General features: G+C 42.1%; 1 protein-coding gene across 1 annotated transcript; it reads left to right on the top strand.

The window, feature by feature from the left end:
• The first annotated feature begins 4,997 nt into the window (after nucleotides 1-4,997).
• On the top strand, nucleotides 4,998-5,432 carry LOC119287376. Its single transcript, XM_037566914.1, has one exon. It carries the CDS (start codon nucleotides 5,001-5,003, stop codon nucleotides 5,412-5,414), a length of 414 nt encoding a protein of 137 aa, XP_037422811.1. The 5' UTR covers nucleotides 4,998-5,000; the 3' UTR covers nucleotides 5,415-5,432.
• Nucleotides 5,433-16,447: the final 11,015 nt, after the last annotated feature.

The raw sequence follows: 16,447 nt of genomic DNA, 5'->3' as shown, positions 1-16,447 counted from the left end.
GGACGCGCCCGACGAATACATCCCTGAATCCCTAATCCCTTGCCCCTTTTGGTTCTGAACTTTCTAATCTCTGTTGTAGGTGGCGGGTAGCAGGATTGCAGGAATCAATCTAATTTCAAAGCCACAACTCGAATTCAACTATCGAAGGTATAATCACTAATTAGATGTACTAATCATTTGACCCAGAAATTGGGCTCTCTCCTCTCATGCGCGTGTTCTAACTGAATTTATTTATCAGTGTCGAACTGAATTCAGGCAGCTAGGCAGCGCTTTTGCTCTCATATTGTCCAGGCAGCAGGCTGCAGTACAGAAGTGCAAGACTAAGTAAGTTAGTTTGACCACTGATCACTTGTCTTTCTTGTTTTAATATAGTGAAATTAGAGACTAGTTTGCAGTCAATTAAGAATTGTTTAGACATGAGAATTTACAATTTTCCATTCTAGTTTGTAATGAGAGAACGTTTATAAATTCTGAATTTGTTCCAGTGAGCGTTATGGATAATGATTAGTACTCTAAAACTTGAGCAACTTTACTTTTCAGGTGTAAAACATGAAGAGTAAGAATACTGGCACTACTGATTTGAGAGCTTTCATGAAAAGAGTTGCTGCAAAAAGAAAACAACCTGAACCAACGAGTGCTACCCCATCTTCCAATGAAAGTCAGATGCAATTGGTAATTTTTGAAGGGCAAAGTGGTAGTGATACACACACAATACCGCCTGAACCTGGGAGAGCTCCTCACACAGAGGCCCCAATAGCAGAAGATGATGATGAATCTATGGCCCTAGATGAATCTGATTCTAGTGATGGGGATAGTGATGATGACATTTATAACATCGAGCCTAATCCTGGGTTGAGGACTCCTATCTCAAGCTATGATGTTAATGAACGAGATTCAGTTAGAAGGGCCTACATTGCATTGGGACGATGTAAACCAAAGATGCGGAAGAAAGATTTTCCGCAACATGACTGCGGAGGTAAGCGTCGCTTCCAACGGCTTTGTTTGATGAGTATAAGTGGCTTGAGTATAGTGTGGATAAAGATGCTGCATATTGCTTTTTTTGCTATTTGTTCAAAGATAGTACTAAATTTGCTGATGGAGATAGTTTTGTTAATGGAGGGTTTAGAAATTGGAATATGAAAGCGAGATTTCGTAAGCATGCTGGTGAGGTGAATAGTGCTCATTGTGAAGCCGAAGAGAAATATAATTTGTTCATCAAACCTAAAGCATCAATCCGTGAGGCCATTTCCTCACAGACCACACAGTACAAGGCTGAGTATCTAGCTCGATTAAAATGGTCACTTGAGTGCATAAAATTTATTTTGCATCAGGGGTTGGCTTTTCGTGGTCATGATGAGGGAAAGGATTCTAAAAATAAAGGAAATTTCCGAGAACTTTTGCAATGGCTGGCAGGCAACTTTGAAGAAGTTAATAAGGTTGTTTTAGGAAATGCTCCACAGAATTGTCAGATGATAGATCACAAGATTCAAAACCAGCTTATTAGTTCTTGTGCTCATGAAACAACAAAATTTGTCATAGAGGAACTTGGTGATGAGTGTTTCACAATTCTTGCTGATGAATCTAGTGATGCATACCAACAAGAACAGTTAGCTCTTTGCTTGCGATTTGTCAATAAAATAGGGGAGCCGGTTGAAAGGTTTCTTGGTCTTGCTCAAGTTGAGGATACTACATCATTGACTCTTAAAGAAGCAATTCAGACCTTGCTTATGAAGTATCAACTGCCGATATCCAAGGTACGTGGGCAAGGGTATGACGGTGCGAGTAACATGAAGGGTCATGTTAATGGTTTGAAGAAACTAATCATGGAAGATTCTCCTTCTGCTTATTATGTTCATTGCTTCGCCCATCAGCTTCAACTAACCCTTGTAGCTGTTGCTAAGGAGAATATTGATTGCAAATGGTTCTTTGGGCACCTTGCATATTTGTTGAATGTTCTTGGGATGTCATGTAAAAAGATCCGCATGCTTCGCGTAGCTCAGGCTGAGTATATGATTGAAGCATTGAAACTAGGTAAAATTGAAGCTGGCCAAGGTTTGAATCAAGAGATGGGCCTAGCAAGGCCCGGTGACACACGATGGGGATCTCACTACAAAACGGTAATGCATGTTATGTCTTTGTATCCTTCAATCAGGAAAGTTCTCTTTAGGCTTGGGAAAGAAAGTAATTCGGCAGAGGCTTTAGGAGCTCAAACTATGTTGGAAGTATTTAAATCATTTGAGTTTGTTTTCATGTTGCACTTGATGAATGAAATATTTGGGTACACAAGTGACTTAAGTAACGCTTTGCAAAAGAGGGATCAAGATATTGTGAATGCAGTTGATCTTCTCGAGTTCACAAAGGTACAACTGCAAGTTCTAAGAGAAGATGATGGATGGAAAGAATTCCTTGAGAATGTCACTTCTTTTTGTGTGAAGCACAATGTCAGATGTGTTGACATGGATGGGAAGTACAAGCCTATACAAAGAGCAAGAGCGTTCTATAAAAATGCCATGAATTACCACCGGTTCCATGCTGATATGTTTTTGGGTGTCATTGATAGGCAACTTCAAGAGCTTAATAACAGGTTTGATGAGGTAAACACGGAGCTACTTAGATGCATGGCATCATTCAGTCCAGCCAAGTCATTTTCTTCTTTTAATATTGATGACTTGGTTAAGCTTGCTGGGTTCTATCCTCATGATTTTGACTTTGAAGAAATGCACCAACTTCCTTTTCAATTGAATCTCTATATTACTGATGTGAGGAATGATGAAAACTTCACAAACTTGAGAAGTCTAGCAGAGTTGTCTATGATGCTTGTTAGAACAGGGAGGGCTCTTCGGTATGATATTGTTTACAAACTTCTCAAATTGGTGCTAGTCCTTCCTGCTGCAACAGCCGGTGTTGAGAGGGTCTTTTCATCAATGAACTATATAAAAAACAAGCTAAGAAGCAAGATGGGGCAAAAATACTTGAATGGTTGCTTGGTCACATTCATTGAAAGGGATTTCTTCTCGCAAGTTAAGGATGAGGACATTATCACACATTTTCAAAGCATCAAGGATCGCAAAGTTATCCTGTGATTTGTAAGTTTTTATCGATCCTCTATATATTTTAGATTTTGCGATGATATGTTGAACAATGTTTTTTACTTCCATATGGTGAACAATACCAAGTTATGATCAATTTTTGTGAATATAATATATTATATGGTATCTTTTATATTGTTTAGAACTAGTACAATATGCTTCTGTAATTGATTATACACCTGAAAGGAAGGCCATAGACTTTCAAAAAAAATACAAAATTTGAATACACAGTCTTGAATTCCTGGGCCCGCCCCTGACAGGAACTGTGCACCTCATGCACTATTAGAACTTGATGTACTATTGTAACTATATGCATGTTAGCCCGGATTTTATTTTATCGCTCGTTTTTTATCCTCGGAATTAATGCGTTGAATTTTTTTGGTGATGCTGGTTTTTTTCAGGGTCAAGGTGAATTTGTTGGTTTCATATACATATGACTGTCATGTTTTTTATTGGCTGTGAAATTTGATTGAGGTCTATTATTTTCAATCGAATGTGAAATAGATATTCCCATGTTTTAACAAGCAAAGAAATTGGAAACATAACACGTTCCCATTTCAGAGCTGAATTGGATTGGAGGCTGAACTTTAATCTCGTTGATCAACTGAATTCTTGCAACCGAACAGAGGCTGAACTTTGCGCTTGCAACTTTGCAAGGAGTAAGAAATCAAAATATCGAGGCACAAACACACACATGGAAATAAAAAACTTCCCTTGTGGGTAAGTAAAAGCGAGTGGTTTTGGAATCGGTTTTGCATTGCCGCGTCTTTGTTTCTTACCATCTTCGTGTGAACATACTCTATATCAGATCCGCCGGAAGTAACCCGCAGAGCTCATCGATCGTCCGCCCCCAACTCGCAGTCGATCGACCCCCTCCGTCGTCGCCATGGCCAAGCACGGGAAGCAGTACACCTGCACGCAGGGGCGGGCCCACCTCAATTCAAGGGTATTCAGTTGAATACCCATTATTTTTGTGAAAAAAACTAGGTATTATATAGTCTATATACTATGTTGTATAAGGAAAAACGATACCGACACATCCAGAGCGTCGAGTTAAGCTTTTCAGCCCAAAAAGTGAGGCAGCCCATTGTCTATTTCTCCTCATCACCACGACCAGGCATGGCCCATTGGCCCAAGTCACTCGCACACATCCATCATCGCACAGAAAAAATTCCATCGATCAGAGCCAGGCACACGAACCGGCAGCGCCGCCCCTGTTCTCGAGTTCTCCACTCGCCGCACGCGACCCAAGCGGCCAAGCAACGAACCGCCTCCTGGTCGGCACCGCACGGCGGCCAGGGTCCAGAGCTGCCGTCGCTTGATCGGCGATCGGTTGCAGGTACGCGCGGCAGCGGCTGCAGCGTGGACGCGCCCGACGAATACATCCCTGAATCCCTAATCCCTTGCCCCTTTTGGTTCTGAACTTTCTAATCTCTGTTGTAGGTGGCGGGTAGCAGGATTGCAGGAATCAATCTAATTTCAAAGCCACAACAAAAATTCAACTATCGAAGGTATAATCACTAATTAGATGTACTAATCACTTGACCCAGAAATTGGGCTCTCTCCTCTCATGCGCGTGTTCTAACTGAATTTATTTATCAGTGTCGAACTGAATTCAGGCAGCTAGGCAGCTTTTGCTCTCATGTTGTCCAGGTAGCAGGCTGCAGTACAGAAGTGCAAGACTAAGTAAGTTAGTTTGACCACTAATCACTTGTCTTTCTTGTTTTAATATAGTGAAATTAGAGACTAGTTTGCAATCAATTAAGAATTGTTTAGACATGAGAATTTACAATTTTCCATTCGAGTTTGTAATGAGAGAACGTTTATAAATTCTGAATTTGTTCCAGTGAGCGTTATGGATAATGATTAGTACTCTAAAACTTGAGCAACTTTACTTTTCAGGTGTAAAACATGAAGAGTAAGAATACTGGCACTACTGATTTGAGAGCTTTCATGAAAAGAGTTGCTGCAAAAAGAAAACAACCTGAACCAACGAGTGCTACCCCATCTTCCAATGAAAGTCAGATGCAATTGGTAATTTTTGAAGGGCAAAGTGGTAGTGAGACACACACAATACCACCTGAACCTGAGAGAGCTCCTCACACAGAGGCCCCCATAGCAGAAGATGATGATGAATCTATGGCCCTAGATGAATCTGATTCTAGTGATGAGGATAGTGATGATGACATTTATAACATCGAGCCTGATCCTGGGTTGAGGACTCCTATCTCAAGCTATGATGTTAATGAACGAGATTCAGTTAGAAGGGCCTACATTGCATTGGGACGATGTAAACCAAAGGTGCGGAAGAAAGATTTTCCGTAACATGACTGCGGAGGTAAGCGTCACTTCCAACCGGCTTGGTTTGATGAGTATAAGTGGCTTGAGTATAGTGTGGATAAAGATGCTGCATATTGCTTTTTTTGCTATTTGTTCAAAGATAGTACTAAATTTGCTGATGGAGATAGTTTTGTTAATGGAGGGTTCAGAAATTGGAATATGAAAGCGAGATTTCGTAAGCATGCCGGTGAGGTGAATAGTGCTCATTGTGAAGCCGAAGAGAAATATAATTTGTTCATCAAACCTAAAGCATCAATCCGTGAGGCCATTTCCTCACGGACCACACAGTACAAGGCTGAGTATCTAGCTCGATTAAAATGGTCACTTGAGTGCATAAAATTTATTTTGCATCAGGGGTTGGCTTTTAGTGGTCATGATGAGGGAAAGGATTCTAAAAATAAAGGAAATTTCCGAGAACTTTTGCAATGGCTGGCAGGCAACTTTGAAGAAGTTAATAAGGTTGTTTTAGGAAATGCTCCACAAAATTGTCAGATGATAGATCACAAGATTCAAAAACAGCTTATTAGTTCTTGTGCTCATGAAACAACAAAATTTGTCATAGAGGAACTTGGTGATGAGTGTTTCGCAATTCTTGCTGATGAATCTAGTGATGCATACCAACAAGAACAGTTAGCTCTTTGCTTGCGATTTGTCAATAAAATAGGGGAGCCGGTTGAAAGGTTTCTTGGTCTTGCTCAAGTTGAGGATACTACATCATTGACTCTTAAAGAAGCAATTCAGACCTTGCTTATGAAGTATCAACTGCCGATATCCAAGGTACGTGGGCAAGGGTATGACGGTGCGAGTAACATGAAGGGTCATGTTAATGGTTTGAAGAAACTAATCATGGAAGATTCTCCTTCTGCTTATTATGTTCATTGCTTCGCCCATCAGCTTCAACTAACCCTTGTAGCTGTTGCTAAGGAGAATATTGATTGCAAATGGTTCTTTGGGCACCTTGCATATTTGTTGAATGTTCTTGGGATGTCATGTAAAAAGATCCGCATGCTTCGCGTAGCTCAAGCTGAGTATATGATTGAAGCATTGAAACTAGGTGAAATTGAAGCTGGCCAAGGTTTGAGTCAAGAGATGGGCCTAGCAAGGCCCGGTGACACACGATGGGGATCTCACTACAAAACGGTAATGCATGTTATGTCTTTGTATCCTTCAATCAGGAAAGTTCTCTTTAGGCTTGGGAAAGAAAGTAATTCAGCAGAGGCTTTAGGAGCTCAAACTATGTTGGAAGTATTTAAATCATTTGAGTTTGTTTTCATGTTGCACTTGATGAATGAAATATTTGGGTACACAAGTGACTTAAGTAACGCTTTGCAAAAGAGGGATCAAGATATTGTGAATGCAGTTGATCTTCTCGAGTTCACAAAGGTACAACTGCAAGTTCTAAGAGAAGATGATGGATGGAAAGACTTCCTTGAGAATGTCACTTCTTTTTATGTGAAGCACAATGTCAGATGTGTTGACATGGATGGGAAGTACAAGCCTATACAAAGAGCAAGAGCGTTCTATAAAAATGCCATGAATTACCACCGGTTCCATGCTGATATGTTGTTGGGTGTCATTGATAGGCAACTTCAAGAGCTTAATAACAGGTTTGATGAGGTAAATACGGAGCTACTTAGATGCATGGCATCATTCAGTCCAGCCAAGTCATTTTCTTCTTTTAATATTGATGACTTGGTTAAGCTTGCTGGGTTCTATCCTCATGATTTTGACTTTGAAGAAATGCACCAACTTCCTTTTCAATTGAATCTCTATATTACTGATGTGAGGAATGATGAAAACTTCACAAACTTGAGAAGTCTAGCAGAGTTGTCTATGATACTTGTTAAAACAGGGAGGGCTCTTCGGTATGATATTGTTTACAAACTTCTCAAATTGGTGCTAGTCCTTCCTGTTGCAACAGCCGGTGTTGAGAGGGTCTTTTCATCAATGAACTATATAAAAAACAAGCTAAGAAGCAAGATGGGGCAAAAATACTTGAATGGTTGCTTGGTCACATTCATTGAAAGGGATTTCTTCTTGCAAGTTAAGGATGAGGACATTATCACACATTTTCAAAGCATCAAGGATCGCAAAGTTATCCTGTGATTTGTAAGTTTTTATCGATCCTATATATATATTAGATTTTGCGATGATATGTTGAACAATGTTTTTTACTTCCATATGGTGAACAATACCAAGTTATGATCAATTTTTGTGAATATAATATATTATGTGGTATCTTTTATATAGTTTAGAACTAGTACAATATGCTTCTGTAATTGATTATACGACTGAAAGGAAGGCCATAGACTTTCAAAAAAATACAAAATTTGAATACATAGTCTTGAATTCCTGGGCCCGCCCCTGCCTGCACGACGGCGACGCCGAGCCATCCCGGCCCCGGTGTGGCCTCGCAAGGGCGAGGAGCAGGTGAAGACGACGACGAGGACCACGCCTTCGACCTGAAGGGGCTGAAGCTCCCGATGGGGGAGTTGTTCGTCACGCTCGCGACCTGGCCGTGGGGCCTGACCCCGCCGTCCGCCTCCGTGTCTGGGGAGCCAACGAGCTGGAGCCCAAGAAACAAAGCATGTTCTTGAAGCTCCTGCCGCTGGCGGTGGAGGCTGCCGCGATGGTCGCCATGGTGGTTGGACTCACCACGGGAGGCGGGAACGGGGCCTTCGGCGCCGCCCTCGTCGCCGGCCTCGTCGCCGGCCTCGCTGAGAGGAGCAGCGCTGGCAGACCCACCGCGGCCGCACTCGCCGCCCGCCTTGCGCCCTTCGGGCGGGACTGCTGGCTGCTGAGGGACGGTGCGTGGTCGGTGCAGGACAAGGGTGCGTCGTGCCAGGGGACGTCATCTGGATCATGTCCGGCCACATCTTTCCTGTATTTATTGTCAACACATATTTATTATATTACGGTATCTACCTATGTTACTATAACCATCTCTCTTCTTTAATTGTCTGTTACATAAGTATGTTTGCGAGTCCCAAATGCATGATACTCCCTCCGGTACTTTTTATTCTGCACATTGAATTTGCCAAAAGTCAAACTTTGCTAACTTTGACCAAATTTATATTAGAAATTATTAGCATCTATAATATCTAATAAATATAATATGAAAATATATTCCAAGATGAATCTAATGATATTGGTGTTGTTATGTGAATGTCTATAATTTTTTATATGAACTTGGTCAAAGTTGGATGAGATTGACTTCAGACAAACCTAATATGTAGAGTAAAAAGGACCGGAGGGAGTACTACCTATGTTACCCCCACTATGGCCAGCCTAATGACAAGATTAGAGTCTAGTGGTAAAAGTGCCTCAATACACGAAGGACCATAGTGTAGCTATACATCAGTAGTACATTCTTAATTACCTGGTGTGGCAACTGGTTCTTCAACATACTCAACCAGGAATGTGCATTAATAAGATTTATTTTGGCCATGAACGATGAACAATCACTAGTAGAAAAACGACCTAATGTTCACCTCATTAGTCCCGGCTCAATTACGGACCAAATTAATGATACCATTATTCCCAGTTCAAGGCTACACGTTAGTCCCAGTTCATTTGTGACCTATAGTCCCGTTTGTGTCACAAACCAGGACTAAAGGGGTGGTGGCAGGCCGGAGCCCCATGAGCCCCTTTAGTCTCGGTTTGTAACACAAAACCGGACTATAAGTTAGACCTGTTGGAAATATGAGCAATTTACCAAATAACTTTACTAACAGAAATATTAGATAAAGCATGACTAATATAGCAGAGATAAAGTAAGTCATGCAATCTGACAGAGAGAAGGTAAATAGCATCTTCATATATGAACTTGAACTGAACACATCTAGAACAGACACTAGATCAAGTTGCATATATGTAGTAGAACCTAACTTATGTAGGGCCGACACTAGGGCAAAGAACTGTGGCGAGACTTCTAACAGAAAGAGCAAGAACACGTACGGGACATCAGCAACAACAGAAGCACTGGATTTGGGGTCGACATCCTTGCCAGCCATGTCATTGATGAGGTTGTCGACGTCGGGGAAGAAGTCGTCGGAGTCTGCCAGCCATGTCATTGATGAGGTTGTCGACGTCGGGGAAGAAGTCGTCAGAGTCCGAAACATCCGTGATGAAGAAGTTAGTAGTCGCATGGAGCGGGGGAGGTGAAGTGAACAGCTAGCAGCCGAAGGGATGCGTCGTTCGCATTCAGTCTCCACTATAGCAAAATCTTTTCAACTTCGTCATCGGCTTGCTCATTCCCGCAACCCGTGGCGTGGCAGACGGCGGAGGAGGAGCGCGCGTGAATGTCTCTCTTATTTTCATGCTCATACATGTGGAAAAATATCCTTCCTCATAAGGAGGTCCAACTCCCACCAAACTAACAATATGAGACTAAAGTTTAGTTTCACCTTTTGCCTTGCACGAATGGGCTGCGTGGGCCTCTAGAATTTATTAGGAATTTTTGAAATAATTATTGGGCTGTCCCAAAATAGACTAAATTTCAGTAAGACCTTTAGACTCCATTCGGAGCGGAGGGATAGAAAGCAAATGAATTGAAAACTTTACAGAAATGTAATTTGCGTCACTTGTGTAAGCCTTGGAACGTGAAATAGAGGGATGCAAAATTTTGCCGCGTTCGGTGTGAACTAGGAAAGCAAAGGAACTAGAGAATAAAAGTCAACGCATGCACTTGTCTTCAACTGTATGAAAATAATTTTTTATTCATCGGAACATGCAGCTTGCCTGGCCGCTCGCCAAACAGTCACATGCAAGTATTTTTTAATACGGCCAACTGACAGCTTGCATCGGGCCTCCACCCCAACATTGGGTCGCAGTAGATTTTTTCTTTCCCGTGAAAAGTACAGGCTGGGTAAACTTTGCTGCGGGACGAGTGAGGACATTCCTTCGAATCGAACGCATCACAGGTTATTTTTCTGAAGAAAATCTGACCTATAAAAATTCCTGCAGACCGAATGGGGCCTATAGTCCGGGTTGAAGCCACTAACCGGGACTAAAGGCCTTTAGTTTCAGTTGGTGGCTTTAACCCGGACTAAAAAGGTTTTGTAATTTGCAAACTCTACCTTCCTCTTCCGTATCTCCTTTTCAGTTTTGAAAAAAAACAAAAAAATGATAAAAATTCCAAAAATTAAAATCCTTCGAGATGTAGTTATGTTACTAATCTACTAGTTCGGGAAATTTTAAAACATAATTTTCGACATATTTTGAAAAAAGTGTTATGAAAAAATAAAACGACCATAACTTTTGCATACGATGTCGAAAAAAATGTATAATATATCAAAATATTCAACACGAAAAGCCGGTTCCGAATTCGACCACCGTAGGCTGTTTTGCAAATTTTTAGAATCCTAAATTCTGAAAGAAAAAAAAATTATGCTCAAATTTCAATTATTTTTCAATTTTGGTCAAACTATGGTCAAACTACTTACTCAAGAAATATTAGTGTTAATAATAATAATTTTTTTACAATAATATTTTCAAACTCAAACGATGAAACGTGTGACTTAATGCTCAAGCTAAACTCCTAAGGATTAATAGAATTAACAGCTTACTATTGTCAGGAAAACAACAAATGCAGACTTGGAAACTAGGGGAAATATAACTCGAAAGTTAAGCGTGCTCAGGCTGGAGTAGTGAGAGAGATGGGCGACCTGCCGAGAGGTTAGACGATTTGGAATGAGTGTTCCACACTTGAGCAGTGATTAGAGATTAAATTGTCAAATAATTCAGAAATTTGAAAATTGGAAAAAAATCAAGGAGCCCCACCTCTTCCATATATAGGTACAAAAAACATAGAGAGAAAAATATGTGTTCGTGATTTTGAGTAAAATGTCTTAACAAAATCAATCTAGAATATGATAAAAACCAAAACAACTGCAGTGATCACTATAGCCTTAAATATGTGACCACTGTGCCGGAGACAAGCCTGGGCAGTTATTGCTATAGCCCGAGGCCTAGCAACAACTTTCCTTATAATTCCTTCATAGAAAATATAAAATCATAGAAAATCATCACTCAACATAGCATAGCCTTAGGCATGACCTGCTGCTAGCTCCGCCACTGTGTGACCAAGCATATGCACATGTCCATCTCACTTCATGGACGTCACAGTCTCCTATTACTTGTGTCTGCATTGGCACAATTACCGAACAAACACCAAAGAGATTGGTGGAGGAACTAAAGAAAGAAAAAGTTCTATGAGATCTTCATGCGGGCATGCAACTCATATCCCATCCACCTTCAGTTTCCGGCTCAAGATTTTACTTCATATGTTATACTATTCAGTAACATTGCTTGATAAACAAATAACACCGCAAAAACATTTACTTATATCCAAAAGATTTACTAAGACATGTCAACGAGCCATCATGCAAAACCATCATCATATCATGTCTTGGGCCATAGAAACCACTAGCCATGTACATGCCATCACCATTTTCTCATCAATGCCACATCTTTTCGGAGACCAATTTAGAGACTAGATCAAAACTAGGGGTGCAAGTTGTAGAGTTCAAATGGAAAGACTAAGATACTAGCTACAAATAAAATTTGAAGGCAATTAAACCACAAAGCACAAAGTTGACGTTGCGAGAAAATTGAGATTCATTACAACATAATTCATTCGCCCGCTAGCACATGCCAACAACACTAGGAATTGTCAAGCTTACTAGCAAAAGAACAATAGTGCGAGAAAACAAGAACCATTGCACCACACCAGGTGCTAATTAGTGACAGGATTCATCAAAAGACCTTTGGTGCCTCTGAGTTGATTATCTTTCTTGTTGACGAGAGTGGCCCCTTCCTTTAAGACTTTTTGATCAAACATTGTCAATGCGCCACATCACAAGGTCTCAGCCATTCTGTAAATATAATTGTGTTAGTGTGATTCCAAAAAGGGATGCTACGATAAAATTTCCAATTAAGTAGACGTAAGCATAATTAGGTGTAACATTCGAGGATCCATATTACTTGAAGTTTGATCGAGCACAAATGACATATATTACTGAAAGTTTGTTCGCGCACATATGAAATATATAACTTTCTATGTGATCATCATTAATCTAATTATACATTAACTAATGTATACGTATTTATATAAAAATTGTTCCAAATCCAGAAAGAAATGACATATAGATGTAACTGGTGGATTGCAGAAACTCATGTATGGAACCAAATAACGGAAATTCTCTCTCTTCCATAGCTTCTTCCATTGTAGTGTCCAGATATTAACCTCATAGATGCCAAGGTCCGCAGTTATGAAAATGATATCACTGCCCTCCACAGATCCAATCAGTTTAAACCTTTTGGTTGGATTTTGAATAGGGATAAGGTTCATGAGTTCGACGACTCAATGCATAGTCCATGACGCAATTCCATTAGCATCCAATTTTCTTGACCATATGTTGAGGGTTACCTTGTCCACATGCGCAAAACCCAAACTACCATCCTCCAACGCCATGAGGATAGTGGAACCGCTAATGATAGCCCTGGACAATGGGGCATCAATCAGTGATAAGCAATTAGAGGTCAAGTCATATTTGAGAATTTCTACACCATCATCAGCATCGTGTGTAAGCATGAAGTGAAGTGCGTTTTCAACAAGGATGGAGGCATTGAGTCGATGGATGCATTAGGTGCAAGTTGTAGACTAGAGCACATATCGCTCCACTCAACATCAGAGCATGACTTGCTCCAGTCACTTGTCACCGGCGCGGACACACATGCGTGTGCAACACAATTGTCATCATCTGTCATGTCAAGGCCCAAGAATACCACTTGGAAGGGCCCTGCATGACACGCGTGATGGTCACAACCACTCGCTGCACAAATTATCCCGACGTAGCCCATCAACGTGGGAACTTTTAGCTTTCTTTGGTGACCCGTCATGGGGTCCCAAACAACAAGGTGCGTTGGCGCCCAATTATCCCGAAGGAGAACGCGACCATGGCAGCAGTCCCACGCAGGGTATTTATAGTTACCCCCACGGTTGTCGGGAATGTCTACACCAAATTCCATGGTGGAGATGAAGCGCGGGGAGAGGGCTTTCCTCGGGAGAAAGTCGAGGGGACAAAAATAAATGAACCCCAACATGGGAGGAGATCCATGGAACTTACGATAGCAACCACGAAAGGCTTGGCAGGAGCGAATACTGAGCCATCGCTTGTTGGCGACGGAGGCACGCACGAGGCACGCGGGCTCGTTCGGCGGGAGGTGAAAGAAGATCTCCTCGAGTAGTTCGTCCGGTAGCGATTGTATCGGTGGCGGCGGCGGCGGAGGCATGGTTGGTGGAGGCGAGGGTTTCGGGGGAGGGGGAGGTTTGAGATAGGCTTTTATATTGAATCTGGATGGTTAGTGTTTCTTGCCAAGATTGACCATCGTATGGGCCACCGAAATCTCAAGGCTAGCCAAATAATTCAAAAGACGAGCTTGAGCTAAAATCAAGACACGCGGGTCCCTAGCAGGCTACCCGGGCCCGGAGGCAGGCCCGCTGCGAGGCTTCCCATCGAGAGGCAAACCCGGTGTATTATGGAATGGGTCTAACTAGATTTTTTTTATTTTTATCAAACTACTAATCTGATGCCTACAAACATAGTGTATCGAGGAAACAGAGGGTCCGGCTGTAGACGCATGGCGTGTACGTGAACGGTGACGACTTGGCCGACAGACGGAGGCGCCCCACGCACCAGGACACTGACACTAGTTATCTCTCCCCCTTCCTCTTTCCCTGTCTCCACTCCACTCCACAGTCCACCACACCTACCCAGCCGCTGCCGGAAAGAGCACGGCGACCTCCGCTCTCCAGCGAGTCGCCTAGGTCGCCACCCGAGGGAACTGACATCCGGGTTCATCGGCTCACCGCGTGCTCTGCATGCGTGTTTGTGTGTGCTCCACATGCGTGCGTTTGCCTGCTGCTGCGTGCATGCCTGGCTCGTGTGTGGAGTAAATTGCATGAAACCACCATTTTGAAGGCTAGATTTGCAGAAAACACTATGTTACATATTTTTTGCAGAAAAAACCATATCTATCTGTAACGACCCGACCTCAGATGGTCAAGTCTCTGTGCTTCAGTGTCATCCCTGGATCGGTAATGCTGACACACACAGTACTTGAAGGATTTATAACAGAGTAGCAATCACACACTATTACATCGAATGTCTCCAAAGAGAACTTATTACAATAATATGGCTTAAGGCCATCTAATGCGATAACGGCGGAAGGCTTGGAAGATAAGGTGAATCTATCAACTCCAACGGCATAGCTGAGCTGCACGGCAACGACCTAACGAACCTTACACATCGTCTGAAAAGTCTGCAAGATAATACGTTGCAGCCCGAAAACGGGTCAGCATATGGAATATGCTGGCAATATAACAAAGTAGAGCAGAAACAGAATAATGCTATCACTACATGCATATATGGCTGGTGGAAAGTTGTATGGTTGTAGTTTTGTGAAAAGCCAATTTTTCCCTACAACAATGGAATAGATTTTAATTTACTGTCATGGTGGTTGAAACATCATTGAGAAGGTATCCCCAACTCAATCCCAATTAAAGTGAATTAACATCCCAACAGTATTAATTAAGCATGGTGAGATACATGTGATAACCCAAGTACTAGATACTCAAGAATTGTCCGTAACCGGGGACACGGCTAACCATGATTAGATTGTACACTCTGGAGAGGTTAGCGCACTTTTCCCCACAAGACTCGATCGCCTCCGTTGGATTTCTCGTACTACATGGTGTTTGAGAAACGGATGACCGAGACACAGTCTTTCAGAAACGTTAACTCTCTACTCTGGGTAGACCATACCAAACCTACAAAACCCACTACCTGCTGATCTACCTCTTCAAGAGCTTCACGTAACTTACTCAACTATGCTAGAGCCCATAATAGTTTGTGGCTGCACACGGAAGTTTCTAGCATGAATCATCTCAGTTCCCTTTGAGCCTGGGTGGCGGTCCATAGGAAGATCACATGGGTACCCCGGGATTCCAAAAAAACAGACAACACTGGGCTCCCCAGGTGCCTCAATCCACCCAGTTGTTTGATTAAGTTGCCACCTTAAGTTGAACCATTAATTACCAATCTCACATCTGACATGAATTTCACTCAAACCCAAACCACGTCTACGAGCATAGCATAGCAATATAAGCAATACGTAGAAGTAACTCCCAAGGGTTTGAATATAACAGGGCAATATGTTCTACCTCAGCAACCACTTCCCAACCCACAAGTTAATGACATCCTAATCATGCAATGTTTGAGGATTGGAACTAATGCATAAAAACTGGGTAATAATGGGATATGATCAAAGTGTTACTTGCCTTGCTGACGATCCGCGAATCCTAGAGACTCGTAGTAACACGCTTCGCACTCCAGTAATTCTATCGCAAGCAAACAATAACATACATAAGTAACAAGCAACGATGCACAAGCAAAACTCAAATAAGAGAGGTTGACCAGAAAGTTCAAATTAAGAACTCTGGTTCGCAAAAAGAATCAAAACAAACGGAGCAACGAAACTCAAACGGCGAAAGAAAGAAGCTTCATTTACTAATCTGAAACTAGGTCAAATTTTACAGTAGCAAAAACTTGTTTGAGTTGGTTAAACGGAAAGAGGGTTTCGAGACGAAACTCCAGGCGCTTGAATCACCTAATTTCGTTAAACGAGCGAAAAGATAAATAGAAACTAAGATCGGGTCAGAAATCACGATCAGAAAAATCACGGAATAAATCCGATAAAATAAAACTCACGAACAGACTAATGAACGAGCGTTCATTAGTTGTTTCTAACGGGCGGGAACCGTTCGTTAAAACGAACGTTCAGACGAACGTCCGCTAACTAGAAGGACTGAAAAAACCCGGCGGATCCAAAAAAACGGATCTAGGGTTTCTAAAAAACCGAACGGTCTTTATAAAAAAACCGGCGGCGGGGCGCGGTGGCTACCTCCGGCGAGGGGCTCCGGCGGGGCGGGGTGCGGGGCGGCGGCTCGCGGGGCG

Source organism: Triticum dicoccoides, chromosome 4A, assembly GCF_002162155.2.
Source record: "Triticum dicoccoides isolate Atlit2015 ecotype Zavitan chromosome 4A, WEW_v2.0, whole genome shotgun sequence".
Classification (NCBI taxonomy): Eukaryota; Viridiplantae; Streptophyta; class Magnoliopsida; order Poales; family Poaceae; genus Triticum; species Triticum dicoccoides.
This window is presented reverse-complemented; position numbering and strand designations above follow the sequence as displayed.